The sequence below is a fragment of the Macrobrachium rosenbergii genome, chromosome 18 (assembly GCF_040412425.1).
Source record: "Macrobrachium rosenbergii isolate ZJJX-2024 chromosome 18, ASM4041242v1, whole genome shotgun sequence".
In the NCBI taxonomy this organism is placed as follows: Eukaryota; Metazoa; Arthropoda; class Malacostraca; order Decapoda; family Palaemonidae; genus Macrobrachium; species Macrobrachium rosenbergii.
In genome coordinates this window covers 10,168,246-10,183,955 of record NC_089758.1, presented here as the reverse complement: position 1 = coordinate 10,183,955, position 15,710 = coordinate 10,168,246, and the positions used below count along the sequence as shown (strand labels likewise).

The following is a 15,710-nucleotide window of genomic DNA, read 5'->3' as shown; positions in this document are numbered from 1 at the left end:
CAAAAGGAAAATAGGAATTTTCTTAAAGGAAAGAAGAAAAAGACCAAAAACAATACTACATATAAAGGATTACAATCCATCAAAATAATAACAACATCTGTAAGAAGGGCCAAGTTGTAGGGTTTTTAAGCAAGGAACCTTCCCTGCCAGGTATACATGTATAAAAAATATTGTACAACTAAGTGATCTTCCCTACCATGCATGCATGTATAAAAATACTGTAAAATTAAGCTATTTTTCTGTTAAGACCATCAACAACCAGTTTTCCAGGTGAAACAACAAGGCCATAGAGGAACTACAGTTTTGACATTTCTGACCTGGGTCAGAGCTTTGCTTCTGAGTCAGCTTTCCTTTAGTTTCATATACTGTACAGTATGTAATTTATCAGTGTAATGGGCCTTCAGATGCAAAATTACCCAAGCCTTAGCAGCAAGTAAAATAAATTATTATTACAGTATTCATATTCTCATGGCTGAGATATGGGATCAATTTTTACATCACCTACTAACCAGTCTTATTTTTACTTAAGTCTAAAAGTAAAACATTGGAAAGAATATTGATTAGAAAGATGCTATATTATAGAGATAATGAAGCTTTTAAAGCAGGCTTTAAAAAACTCAACTTGCAACTGGTTATAATATTCTATTAGTTATGACTTTATGGGAGGTCAGGGGTTATAAGTACCAATCTTAATTTCACCTGGCTCAATTACAAAGAGAATTAGAATTTTAACAACTGAATAAACCACAAAGTATTATGATTATATTTACTGTAGTTCAACTTTTGTGCAAATGCTGGGACTTATACAATAACTCTGAGTCACCATAACTAAGAATGAACCCTAACATAATAAATAGTTACAGTTTACTAATCAATTTTACATCAAGAGTACGACTCTCACTATGAAGGATACTAAAGTATCCTTTTTTTTTACTCAATGTATTGTTTGCTAATAACCAAAGCATAAAGGATATCTTTCCTCACTAATAACCAAAGTGTAATGGGTATCAAAGTCAATGGGTTGTCTGTGATATGAACTCACTGATTTTAAACAGACAGTTCAAACAAAGAATCAATATTCAGGGAATGATGGTAGAGTAAATTCTAATGATAAAAAGAGCACCAGATAGAAGATATAAAGCTAATAAGAAGTAGAAATTCCAACAAGTCCTTCATTATGAGAACTTCAATCAGTGTACAAGCACAATACAGTATGTAATTGCACGTACTGTATCAGACTAATAAAAAATCCAAAATAAGTTACTGCAGTATTTACTAACCTTTTGTACCCATGAAACTAAAGGTGACAATTGCAATGTAGATGCAAGAAATCCAGTCAAGACAAATACCAAACCATCTAGTTGTGCATAAGAATAGAAACCAAGCAGAGGAGTGAAGATCCTGTAAACAAAGTAGCAGGTAATATTTCTATGAATTCTGTTTAATACTGAATGATGTTCTGACTGGAATTATGAAGTGGTCTACTACATTCATTATTTTTGTAATTATAATTAATAAGCCAACATTCTGTCACTAGTAACTTCCACAAACCCATATCACATCTTAACCTACCTGATGTTTATCAAAGTCATCATTAAAAATTTGCTGTGCCTCAAAAGCTCTGATAGTGGTTAGACCCTGCAGTGATGCACTGAGATGAGAAAAGACAGGGCTGCGAGCTGCAAAAGGTAAAAATGATATTTTCACAATAAAATTAAGTTTCATATATACTTACCAAGTAATTACATGGTTAACGTTTCTACTCATGTGGCAGCCTTTTAAAAATTCATGTTAGCATTTCTATTGTTTTTGTGTAGGCGACAAGCCCTGCCCACTATCGAAGCATTCAGGAAACAAATGGCAGGTACGCTCAATTTCGTTTGTGCCCTTATGTCCATAAGAGGGGAGGAGGGTGGGCTCCGATTCTGTAATTACTTAGTAAGTATATATGAAACTTAATTTGATTATAATATAATTTTCATATAAGTAACTTACCAAGTAATTATATAGCTGAATCCCACACTGAATGGAAGTGGGATATATGGACATATTTTACTCCAAAACATTAAAGCATGGTAATGAATCTGAAATCAAAAAATTTGTCAGCATTGGTATAATACTTGTTTTTCCTTGCTGGTGAATACTGCCTCTGGTTGGTGCTCATCTTAACCTGTTGTGGCATGGCAGTTGAGCCGTGGGTTGCCTCTACTTAAGTGGGAGCTTTGCAGTGGAGGATAGGCCTGCTGGCTAGCGCAGCATATGAAAGTGCCCTTGCCCTGGGCACAGTACCAAATTTAAAAACCAGACAATGCTGTCACCTACTCTGAAAACACCACAACCCATCCACTAAGACTGGTGGGTACTCCAGGTACCGTACACTGTATCCCCAGGCTCCCCAAAAATTTGAAAATCCTACACCAAGGTGAAAGGATAGTAGGAGAAAAAGAGTGTTTCCTATGAATCCTTAACCAGTACCATGCCAGCCACCAATATGTAGTGGTCCCAAGGTACTGCAATTATCAAACACTGTTTCAACCTCCTTCAAATAGTGAGATGTGAAAACAGACTTACACTTCCAGCAGGTCGACTTTAGAATGGATAGGAACATACTGAGCCTGAAAACCAAAGAGGTAGTTACTGCTCTGACCTCATGAGCTTTCACTTTAAAAGTAGGCGACATGTCTTCCTGTTTTTGTGAATGTGCCTCCGAAATCAAGTCCCTCAGGAAGAACGACAAGGCGTTCTTAGTAAAAGGACAAGAAGGGTTCTTAATTGAACACCAGAGGTTACTGGATGGACCTCTGATATTTTCTGTCCTACTCAGATAGCACCTCAGAGTTCTTACATGACAAAGTACTCTTTCTTCTTCCTCGGAGCCAAGGATGTCCATTAAATTCTGAATGGTAAAAGAACGAGGCCAGGGCTTGGACAGGTCCTCGTTCGTGACCAAAAAACCTATGGTAAAGGAGCAAACTGCATCCCCTTAGGAAAAAACTACACTTTTATCTATGACTTGAATTTCACTAATGTGTTTAGTTGTAGCTAACGCAAAGAGGAAGAGCGTCTTACGAGTGAGGTTCCTAAGAGAGGCGGAAAAGAGGGGTTCAAAAGCAGGACCTGTCAGTCACTTCAAGACTACATCCAGGTTCCAAGAGACCAGATTGTCCTTCCACTTCTTTGACCTATTAAAGGACTTCATCAGATCATTAATGTCCATATTTGATGAAAGATCCAGGCCTCTATGTTTAAAAAATGGTGGAGGAAGACAAATTCCTAGGAGGAAATCAGCAATCTGCATTACAGATGTCTCAGAAGAAGAGACATTGTGGTTGTGGCACCACCGACAAAGGACTGCCCACTTAGCCTGGCAGATGTGACTAGAAGACTTTTGCCTGCATCTTACAATAGCCTCTGCAGCTCCCCTTGAAAAGCCTTTTGCTCTGACAAGCTTGTAGACAGTCTGATGCCTGTCAGGGCAAGAGCAGACAACCCTTGGTGGTATCTTCTGAAGTTGAAGTGGGGTTCTTTGAGTAAAGAAGGTTTTTGGGGAAGGATTCTTGGAAAATCCACCGATAACCGAAGAACGTCCGGGTCTGTGAGAGTCACAGTTATGTTGTGGTGGGCTTGAAATTTGTCTATCACCTCCCTGCTCATGCTGAAGGGTGGAAATGCATACAGATCCAGATTGGACCAGTCTTGCAGCATGGTGGAGGTGGTGAATAGGTCTAATGTTGGTTTGCCCCACATTTCCCAAAGACATAGGCAGACCAGAGGATCCAAGGTCCATTCGGTGGGAAAGACCTGCTTCTGACGGCTCAGTTTGTCAGTTTGTCCACCAAAACATTAAATGTCCCCTGGATAAACCAGGTGACCAGAGTCACTTGATTTTGATCTGCCCACAGGAGTAGGTCTCTTGCTGTCTGGCAGAGAGAAAAGGAATGAGTGCCGTCTTGTTTCTGGATATATGCTAGGGTTGTGGTATTGTCCACATGAACTACCACTGTCTTGTTGCGGACCATGGTTGAGAAAACTTAAGGCCTAGATGAACCACTTTCAGTTCTCCGACATTTATATGTAGACTTTGTTGCTCTGGGGTCCATGTGCCGGATACCTCCTGATTCGCCAGAACAACTTCCCAGCCTAAGTCCGATGCATCTGAGTAAAAGTCTAGGTTGGGATCCAGAGGTTGAAGGGACCTCCCTTCTGACAGTCTTTCTTCAGACAGCCACCACTGGAGGTCCGCTTTGATCTCCGGGGTGATCGTAAACACGTAAGTGTCCGGCTGTGCTTTCCTGTTCCAGCTGGCCTTTAGAAAGACATTTATATGTAGACTTTGTTGCTCTGGGGTCCACATGCTGGATGCCTCCTGATTCGCCAGAACAACTCCCCAGCCTAAGTCCGAAGCACCTGAGTAAAAGTCTAGGTTGGGGTCCAGAGGTTAAAGGGACTTCCCTTCTGATAGTCTTTCTTCGGACAGCCACCACTGGAGGTCCACTCTGATCTCCGGGGTGATCGTAAACACGTAAGTGTCCAGCTGTGCTTTCCTGTCCCAGCTGGCCTTTAGAAAGAATGGAAGAACTCTCATATGCAGTCTGCCCAGTTTGACAAACATCTCTATGGATGCCAACGTTCCCAGCAGGCTCATCCATTGTTGAGCCGAGCAAGAAGAAAGGGCTATAAACCTGTGTACCGTCTGAAGGTAGCTGAAATTTTCTTGGGAGATGGAAAAGCCCCAAAAGTCAGAGAGTTGAGAGTAATCCCCAAATAGAGGATCTCTTGGGATGGGGTCAACTGAGGCTTCTGCAGATTGAAAAGAAGGCACAGTTCCTTGGTAAGAAGCAAAACCTTGTGCAAGTCCTTCATGCACTTTTCCTTTGACAGGGTTCAAAGCAGCCAGTCGTACAGATACAGAGTTACATTGATCCCTATCAAGTGGAGCCATTTTGAGAGAGGAGCAAGGACTTGAATGAACATTTGAGGGACTGTCGAAAGGCTGAAGCAAAGGGCCCGAAACAGATACACTTTGTCCTGAAAAATGAACCTTAGATACTTCCTGGAGTCTGGATAGATTGGAATGTGGAAGTATGCATCCTGCATGTCTAATGTTTTCATCCAGTTTACGCTGGTGAATGGATGAAAGGACTGAATGGTTCGTTTCCATCTTGAATTTCGTCCTCCACACAAAATGACTGAGGGGGGCTTACATCTAAGACAGGTCTCCAGTCCCCCGATGTTTCTGGAAGTACAGAGACACAGTTGTAAAAGCCTGTGTTGGGCACTGTTTTCACTGAGTTCTTCTTAATGGATCTTGCTGTGAAATGTGCAATGGAATGGGTTCTAGACTGAGATCTGGGTCTACCTCCAAGAAAGGGTTGCTGCTGGAGGGGAGAGGCCATCTTGGGTGTAAAGGCAGGTGAATCCTTGGGACTCTTGAAGGACTGAGCCAACAGATCTTGCGTCAACTTCTGAAGGTTGGACACAATTTCCTTAAAAGTGTCCTGCGGAAAGCGGTGAATTTTGTCCAGAGGAGAAAATTAAAGGGCCAATTTCTGTGTCTGTGTGACTCTCTTAGTAGAAAAGGAGCACCAGAGCTCTCTCTTCTTAAGTACTCCCAACGTGAATAGAGCAAAAAGCTCTAGAGAGCCATCTCTAATGGCCTTGTCTGCACAGGACAAGACTCCTAGCCAGTCCAAGGTGGTGTTTCTTGATAATTCTTGGAAGTCCTCAGTCTTCTTGGCCAGTACTCCCACTGTCTAGTCAAGAAAGCTAAAAACTACAAAAACCTTGAAAAGATCCTTGACAAGGTGATCTAGTTCCATCAACGAAAACATTATCTTCACCGATGAGAACGCAGAACGTCGAGAAGAGTCAATGAGGCCAGCAAAATCCCCTTGGGAGGCAGCGACTCCCAAAGAAGAAGCTTCCCCGGTGACGTATGGTAAATACCTCCTACGGACTAAGTGAGACGGAGGAAAGGAGAAAGAAGCTTTCCCATGCCCCTTTTAGCTGAAAGCCAATCTCCCATCTCCTTGAAAGACTTCTTGGAGGACAAGATAATACCATCCTGGGGAGTCTAGTCTTGTCGTCTGGATGACTCCTCATCCAAACAGTCGAGGCAGGTGAGATTGGGGCAGCTGGGGCAAAAAAGGTGGGGAAGTTCACCAAAAGATACTGTACAAGAGCTGCATAGGAAGGAGGAGGAGCAGGTTCTTGACCGACCTCCTCCTCTTCTGAGGAGACTGGGGACAGGATAGCATCATGGGAAGTCTTGGCAGCAGAGGGAGCTTTCTTTAACAAGCTCATGATTTCAGCTAACTGTCGCTTAATTGGAGCCAAAGATGGTTCGTCTTGATCTGAAGGAGCAGACTGAAGAGGAGAAACATGTCTGGGAGTGGGTGCTTGGCGCTCAGAGGAGGGTGCCAAGTACTGAAGAGTTGGCGCTGGGTGCTCGGGAGCTGGCACTGGGCACTCGGGAGCTGGCGCCATGAGCTCAGGAAGGTGAGCCAGACGTTTGGCCACTGATGTTGGGTGCCTATGAGTGGGCACTGGGCGCTTGAAATCCAGGCAAGGGCACTCAGCAGATGGGCACTCAGGTGAGAAGGCCACTGGACTGTCCCATAAAGACAAATGCTGAACGGGGGCAGGGACAGAAGTGTCTATTGCACAACTACACAAAGGTTGTGGACTGGTACTGGCCTTCCTATACCGCTTAACTGGAAGAGGATCTGAACGGCGGCCTACATCATCTGAAGGGCGCTTAAGCGGTCTTGAAGAGTCTAGGTATTGTTTCTGGCGCCTCTTGTCTGGGCTAGAATCATTGGAACTGAGAGACAACTGATGCACCTCCAAAGAGACGCATTTACAACAGCTGTCTATTGACACCTGGGATTGTGCAACAGGCCCGACTGAGGGGGCGACTAACCATGGGCAAACCCCCTCAGCCTCCCTTGGACTTCTGGTATGTCTTCTCCCAGGTTCAGAGGAGTATGACAGGGACCTTCGTCTGGGAGAACCAACGGGATGGGTAGCCACCTCCTCCAACTGCACTACACTGTTGCTCATCACTTTTTTAGCAAACACCTTCAGTGACCCTTCCAATTCTGCCACTGTACTAACTACAAGACCTATCTTCTTATTGAACACAGATGCAAGACTGGCAATGATATTAGGGTCTCAAGCATGGGAGCCAGGCATAGGAGTAGGTGGATGAACAGTAGGAGGGCCAGTATTAGGAGAAAAAGCAGGAATAGGAATAGAAGGAAGAGCAGGACTAGCTACTAAACTAGGCTTAGGAGTAGTTTCTAGGCTGCGTGACCATCTTGCATCTCTAGAAGCTGCTTTCCTCTTCCTATCCCTCTCTAATTTATCTAAGTAGAATTTAAGCCCTTTCCACTGCTTCTCATCCCAAGAGGAACATTCATCACAAGTTTTTTCTCCTTACTACATTCTTGCCCCCTACAATTACTGCATATTGAATGAGGCTCATAAGATTTTGTTAACCTAGTTTTACACCCTTTGCTGTAATAGCACAAACTAGAAATGCTGAAATCAGACATAATTCTATAAAAAAAAAACTAGGCTAACTATCTAAAAAAGTTAATAAGCTGACAAAAAATTGTTGCCTATTGCAACAAAGCAATTGCACATCACTAAAATACAACTGAAAACCGTGAAAAAACTACTGCAATGGCGCCGTTGTGTATGACGAGCCACGGCAGAAACAAAATTGAGCTTACCTGCTGCTTGTTTCCTGAGTGCTCCAATAGTGGGAGGGGCTTGTCACTTTCACAAAAGCAATAGAAGTGCTACCACAAATTTTTAAAAGGCTGCTGCAAGAGTAGAAACGTTAGCTATGTAATCACTTAGTAAGTTACTTACCGGTATATGAAAAGATAATCTTACCCTTGAAATAACATAACAGTGCATCATGTAAGTAAAAACCACCAGTTCACCTGCTTAATTGAATACAACCATCTCGGAGCATTCACTCTACATATTTTAGTTTACCATCTGTAGAGTTCATGATTGCGGAATACAAAAGACAGTTTTTCAAAATGCTCACATGCTGTATATAACAAAAGAGATATTTTGGAACTATCAAACTGGTTAAATTACTTAAGTATATATAATAAGTATATAAGTAAACCTTTCTAAGTTTTATGCTAGTCAACAATCATGCATCTCTATAAGAAGGACTGACAAAGTAACATGGCTTATAATAAATCAAGGATTAACTGAGAGAGAGGTCAAAATGCATACAGTTACCTAATGTTTAAACATACTACTTTATCTTTAAACTATGGAACTGTAATTCTGATAAAGCTTTCAAAACAAATGCAACAAGTATTCTACAAGATCTGCTTACCATGAAATTTCAGGACAAATTGAGATAAAAATCAATTGTGGAAGGTTTGGTATTTATTAACAATCTCATCCTTATGCTTGGCACCCTATATTATATTTCATTAACAATTTTACACAACTTTCAAATACAAGACAAATAAAATTAAAATGAAAAATACTAAAAATTCAATAAGACATGCACTACAACCTATTCATAGCTCACCATGATCATTGTCTCACTTTTGTACATTCCTCTAAAACTCTAGTCTTATATCAAACTAAAAATTGTGAACAAGACATTAATTAATAATTAATACTTACTGATGCCTTCTAGACGTTTAACATCACGTGCTGTACATAAGTAAAACCTTCGAAGAAATACAAAGATAATACCTAACACAACAGTTGGAACAATAACCCATATGTTGATTGATGCTATGACAACAATGATACCCAGAAAGTTCAGAAGAATCTGTGGTTGAAGATAAAAATGTAAAATTAAATATAAGAGCAAGTGGAATTCACTTTCTTATTCCCAATATAGATACAGTATATGAGTATGGTACTATTAACACTTCAATAAAATCTTTAGAATATAGCAAAATCAATTTTATTAAAAAAAGTACTATCATGTCAAACTATTCATATGTTAAATATTAATTTTTGCAAAAATGCAATGTATCAAATGCAAGAATTTAGTTCATGCAGTCGTAAGCAAGCAAGCTCTTTTAAAATTATCACAATTAAACCTACAAAACATGCTACATTTTATTACTAGGCAAAAATGAACAGCCAGCTAGAAAATGGGTGCAGTGCTAAAACCAGTATTTAAACAAGAAATAACTGTTTTGGCTTTAAGTACATCTAATTTACTCTACTCACTAAATGTCACTATACCATAAATAGTGCCAAAACATACATAACATCCATCACTTATCTATAAAAAATTTGAGTACATGTTAACTGAAAAAATGCTCCATCTCTCTCAGATAGTGCTGTATCACAATGCATCTCCTTTTCCTGCAAGAGATGAGCCTGATACAACTCTTTCTAGATAACTGAGAATATGAGATTGGGTCTCTCTTGCACTGATCACTGCTCCTCCTCAACCACTCATTTCTGGAACCCTTGTCTATACTACAGTCCTTTATTTGTAGTTCGACTATGTTAACCCTTGAAAAAATTGGACTGTCTGTATGCAAGGGGAGAGACTGGTTGACTGGTTTACTAGTTTTCTCTTTGAGGCCCAGTTAAACCCAACCTATACTCAGAATTAAGCCTAAGTGTTCAATCACTGATGATAACTAGGCCAATTATTGGCAAAAAAAAAAAAAAAAATTAGTTTTGTTCTAAATGGTCCAACCTTTCTCAGTAGCTCATCCACATGAATCCCTTTAATCTATTTCATCTGATCAATAATTGACATGCTTTTATAAAAATAAATCCTTTACCTTGTTTTTTTCCTCCAGCTTGGCACATTACAATACAGGCTAATTTTTGTCATATATCAAAAATTCTCTGACAGTCTGCACCTCCATTCCACCCTCAGTTTTTACTTACAAAGTCAAAGTCCACATACAAAATGAAAAGTGAAGCATGACAAAACCCTAAGAATAACGGATTATATTCCAAAACTCATGACTTTATGGATTCTACAGTCTGGCAATATCATACAAAACTCAGCCGTATGTGCCTTACCTCAAACAGCAAATAAGGATAATAAGTGTACAACTTGGGTTGTAATGAAATGTTAATAGTTTAGCAATTTCTGCCAGTCTTAAATTTTCTTTGTACTTTTTAAAGTACATAACGTGAACTTCTTAATAAGAACATGGGTATTTCCACTAAGGAGAATTTTTTTTATCATGTCCATTCTCCTGCACAATTCACGCTACAACAACAGCATCTCTCATACTTAAACAAGCAAGATCTTTTGTCAATTGTTATCAATGAAATATACAGTGCTCAGGATCTTATAGGAAATATATCAGTCTTTCTAAAGTACTAAAGTACTTAATTTAACAAGAAGATTATCAATGCTTTATGTTATTACTCAAACACACACAGCAAAAATTCAGTTTCTCTCACTTAAAACAACAAACAATGTTAGTCCAAAGTATTATTTTGCAAATTAGCGGTGTTACAGATGTTAAATCAGAGATGGTTTTCAGCACTGAACAAATTGCAAGAACCTCAAAGCGAGGCTATCATATTAGATTACAGTAGATACTTATATATCTTATACTGAAACAGACTTATAAATATCAGTTGTGAAAAAAAACAGTACAATACTAAGCTGTTTAATCAGTGTTAATTCTAACAATGTGGCCATCTTGGATGCGAGATTTTCTCTTTCGAAAAATGTTTTCCACTTTTAGTGTTATACAAACCTTAATGACATTCCTTTAAATGCTACAATCACTGCATATTATTGTTGCTGCATACCTTTCAGTTACGTAAGTGGTCTAAGCAGAATACATATCAAATACTACACTTTTCCCAAACCAGCTATTGCCTGTGTCACCTTAGTTAACTGTATTTACATTCACATACTGCAATGTATACTCCTTGAAGTCCAATGAAACACAAATTTGTACTTCTTAAAATATACAAACCCTATTTCTTTCTGAGCTATTGACTCAATTGAAAAAATACTCTGCTACAAGTTGAGCAGTACGGTATGCATGTTAACTACCACGTATGTACACCTAAGCTTAGAGAACCTCCACAAACAGACAACCATGATGAAAATGTAGTTACTGGAGACTTGTAGCACTAAACATCCATGGAGGGTCTGTATCAGTGTATTTAGTTGATGAAGTACAGTAATGGGAATGCATTTACATAAGGAACAAAACACAAGTAAAAAATCAGTTTATGGTCAACAACAAGCTATTTAAACCAATAAGTCATGTAATCCTTTGATTTTTTTCCTACAGCACCTCTCTAACAAAGACAGGCCCTTCTTTAATCAAAACGAAGTTCATTCAAACTTTTCTAGCAATAATATCACAAAGAACCAAAAATTAGTTACACTAATGTAAGCATTAAGCTAATCTAATGCCCAGATGATTACACTATCAAAACAACCTGCCCAGGGACCTGGTCTAATACATGACGATTGACATTCAAAAATTCTGGCAAAGAATCAAAACTGTTAGTAATTCCAGCAGATGATCAACCAGCTTCCCGATTACTAATATCAAGATACACCACTTATTTACAAGTCTCATACATATACTTTATTTACAGTTTTGATAAGGATCAGGTCAATCCTTTACATTCTATGTGTATCTCCAAACTGTATGTGAAGTTTCCTTTCTTTACAGAGAACACTAAGGATACATAATTTTTGTTTCTACATGAAAGTAGAGTACCAAAAAATTTTTATTTGCTGTTGGTGTTGTGCATTTTGAATGGTGTTTGATGCATTCTTAAGGCAATTTTTTATATCTACATAAACTCATATATATATACAGTACATATGAATATATATATATATATATATATATATATATATATATATATATATATATATATATATATATATATATATATATATATATATATATATATATATATATATATATATATACCCTAAAAGTATAAATTTACTGTAAAATGTATATGAATGTATATGTATGTAAATGAACATACAGGCTGTGGGAAACCAAATAGTCACAGTAGACAGATGGGGAAAAAATAGGGAGCACTAACCTTGTTAGTGTCTGAGATCAGTACAGTACTCTAGTTAAATATGTGTTTATCTATGCATGTAGGTACACACTTCTGCTCCTGTCCCATTTCAGCCACTTTCCTTAATCCATACATTTTTCATATTTCGTTTGGAAATGAATGTATCAAGTTTATACACGCCTTGACTGGTCATTACATATGTTTATTTCATGTATATTATTGGAAAAAACTATCTATCTTGCCCTTGCCAAACTGATTGCATGATTATTTTTACTAACATGTATGAAAATTTCCCTCTTCACCTATTTATATCTTAAAAAAATTATATGCTGCTCTATTCCCTTCTCCAGTGATTTTCTAGTTTGACCCAAATAATGGCTGTCACAGGCCCTACCCATATACAGGTTCAGATAAACAAAACCTTTATTACGGCTGGGAGAGTTCTTTATAAGTGCTCGGTTATTTGTATTATTTTTCTTAAATGCAATATCAACTCCAAAGTTCCTAAGATGATAGAAAATATCTTTGAAGTTATTATTGCTTTTACTACAATAGTAGTGCAGTACAAGGTTTTTTTTGTAGCATAATTTTCTTTGTTTTTATCATAGTCTTTTTTGCTCTCTTATGCATTGTCTAATACAGAATCAGCCTATTTGTAATACTCTTGAATATGGATGTGAAAACCGACTTCTTTACCTTGTTGCTTTGACCAGAATAAAAGTGCATAAACAGAAATTTCGGTAGATTTTCTCAACACACTGTATTTAAAACCATTACTTTTCTGTTCATTAGACAAACCAAAAAGGGGAGACTATAATTTTTCATTCCCACAGTGAATTTTATTAATAGGACCAAATTATTTAATTTACCAAATAAAGTATTTACATTTTTGTTCCACTGTCAAACATACCTGAACCACATCACAATGTTTGGAATAATTTTGTTGAATATTCTGCTTTCAAAAATTATCATATACAACTGGAAATAAAGGGTTAGCCATGGCCATGCCAAAATTTTGAAAGAAAAAGTTTCCAATGAATTCAAATTTACATTCTTTTCCACAAATTTAAGTCAATTCTAACAGAATTGAATTCTACAAGAATTTTACTAAGTTTTCTTGGAAAATGGTATACCCAGCTCTCTCCTTTCTAGTTTATGAGATAAACTAGAGTTAGTTTTATCTGTATCTTACAGAACAGACACCTGAATATACCATTTTCCAAAAACATTTTAACAGAATTGATTAAAATATGTGAAAAAGAACATGAATTTGAATTCAACATTTTGGTATGACTATGGGTAACCCTTCATCTCCAGTTTTAAGCAGGACGACGACCTCAAACAAATCATTCTAAGCAATGTAATATGGTTCAGGTATGTCGATGATGATATGTGTTTGGCCAAGGAACAAAAATGTAAATTTTTTTTTTTTTTTGTCAAAATGAGCTGGTCCCATCAATATAAGTCACTATGGAAATGGAAAATGACAGCAGTCTCCCCTTTTCAAAGTGCATAATAAACAGAAGTAATAATAGATTTAATTACCTAGTATGTTTAGAAAACATTACACAAATTTCTGCTTATGTATAGATTTTTGTTCTGGTAAAAGAAATTAAGTGTAGAAATCGGTTTTCACATCCACGTTTTTAAGAGCATTACTATATGTAGCCCTGAGTACACTGATGATGAAAAAGATATAATTAGGAATAATATAGGCAAAAAATCCAGATATCCTGATTTTGCCTTAAACTTGCTTATACTACCAAGTAACATTTAAGAATGATTATACAATGAAAAAAGCCTTAATAAAGAATTCTTCCAAAATTACTAAAGGATGTATGTAACAAATCCATACATGTCCTAAGAAAACTTCTGTACTGGTCAAACTCAAGAAAATTCCTGGAAAAATATAAGATGTGCACAGATGAATAATGTAATTTCTGCACGGAGTGCAAAACATACAAAAAAATAATGGAGCGGGATAAAAAAAATAATATGCAGGATAAAAAAATATTGTACAGGAAAGAAACATAATAGAGTCCAGTTTTATAAACTATGGCTTTCATAAGAATATGACTATCGACCCATTAATCTACAAAGAAATATGCAAATTGCATAGATTTTAAGGTAGGTCATTGACACGGGAAGTTAGAAATCGTGTGTCCACTTGCATCAAGAAACAGAGTTGTATATAAAGAACTGACCTTAGGTGATAACAATGTTACATACTGCTCATCCCACTTCATACAGTAATTCCCCTCTTTGGGTATAGTTATTCCCAAGGCATAGCTTGCCCATCCCACTTCATACAGTAATTCCCCTCTTTGGGTATAGTTATTCCCAAGGCATAGCTTGCTCATCCCACTTCATACAGTAATTCCCCTCTTTGGGTATAGTTATTCCCAAGGCATAGCTTGCTCAGTCCACTTCATACAGTAATTCCCCTCTTTGGGTATAGTTATTCCCAAGGCATAGCTTGCTCATCCCACTTCATACAGTAATTCCCCTCTTTGGGTAGTTATTCCCAAGGCATAGCTTGCTCAGTCCACTTCATACAGTAATTCCCCTCTTTGGGTATAGTTATTCCCAAGGCATAGCTTGCTCATCCCACTTCATACAGTAATTCCCCTCTTTGGGTATAGTTATTCCCAAGGCATAGCGAACTGGATATTAAAGATATTTATAGTTTAATATTTATGAATATAAAAATTTCATGTATGTAAGTGACAAAAATTCGTATACTATGGATATAATGTATATCTTAGCCTGTCTGTTTTACATCATTCCTCCTGCATATCTTTTTCACACCACACAGCTTTTTGTAACTTTTATTAATGTCCTGAGATAGGCTCCCTCTTCTAGGTACAAGTATCTACTTATCCTAACCCAAATTTTCTTATAGTGGGTAACAGATATTGTATATATTCTACAGTATTATTCAACATTTTATTAAGATTTGTAGTTTTATTTCAAATATTCCATTTCTTCCATATTCATGGCTATATGGTACTTTTTTGTTCCATGCAATGCCTGCTCTCACTGGCACAAATATGACTGAAGCATGAAAAGACCTTTTCTTTCTTTGTTTCTTTAAATCTTCCACTGAAAACCCTTATGGATAGTGTCAACTGACTATAGACACAAGAGGCTCAGAAGAGAAATCAGCCTGTACAATGAGACAAGTTATAGGAAAAGGTGATAAATAAACAGATATGAAAGAATAGAAAATAAGGTCTGAATTCATGAGATATCAACGGAAAACAGAAACAAATTTTCTCCTTGCTTAAATATTTGGAGGCCAGAAGATGCCACAGCTGCACTAGGAATACTATTCCACATTTAGCCTTTCCTTGGATATTACTGCACATCAATCAGTATTGAAGGATGATATAAAATATACAGATCAAGGATTTCCTTTGACTAGGATTCTGGAAAACAAAAGTGATGGAGGGGGATTTGGAAGTGAGAGGGGAACTCAGATGACTGAAAAATTTGGTCAATGAAGCCTAACAACTGTTTTACAAGGGGTCTTTAAGTATATGAGAAAAATTACCCTTGGGAAATGGACTTGTCCTTAAGTTTATAGCCTGTAGTTTTGTACTGCTATTCTTAGCAGTGATTACAGTTTTATCTTTCCTGACTCCAGATAGGGAGGGCTGGAGCCAGGAAGG

At 37.6% G+C, this 15,710-nt stretch overlaps 1 protein-coding gene across 9 annotated transcripts in view; it reads right to left on the bottom strand.

The window, feature by feature from the left end:
* The window catches only part of LOC136848092 (ATP-binding cassette sub-family C member 4-like), a 179,253-nt gene that overhangs the window by 12,574 nt on the left and 150,969 nt on the right, over nt 1–15,710 (bottom strand). For all 9 annotated transcript variants that reach the window (XM_067120278.1, XM_067120279.1, XM_067120277.1 and 6 more), the window contains 3 exons: nt 8,665–8,815; nt 1,573–1,679; nt 1,281–1,401 (listed from right to left, as the gene is read on the bottom strand). In XM_067120278.1, coding sequence (XP_066976379.1) covers nt 1,281–1,401; nt 1,573–1,679; nt 8,665–8,815 — 379 coding nt within the window. The remainder of the gene's footprint in view (nt 1–1,280; nt 1,402–1,572; nt 1,680–8,664; nt 8,816–15,710) is intronic.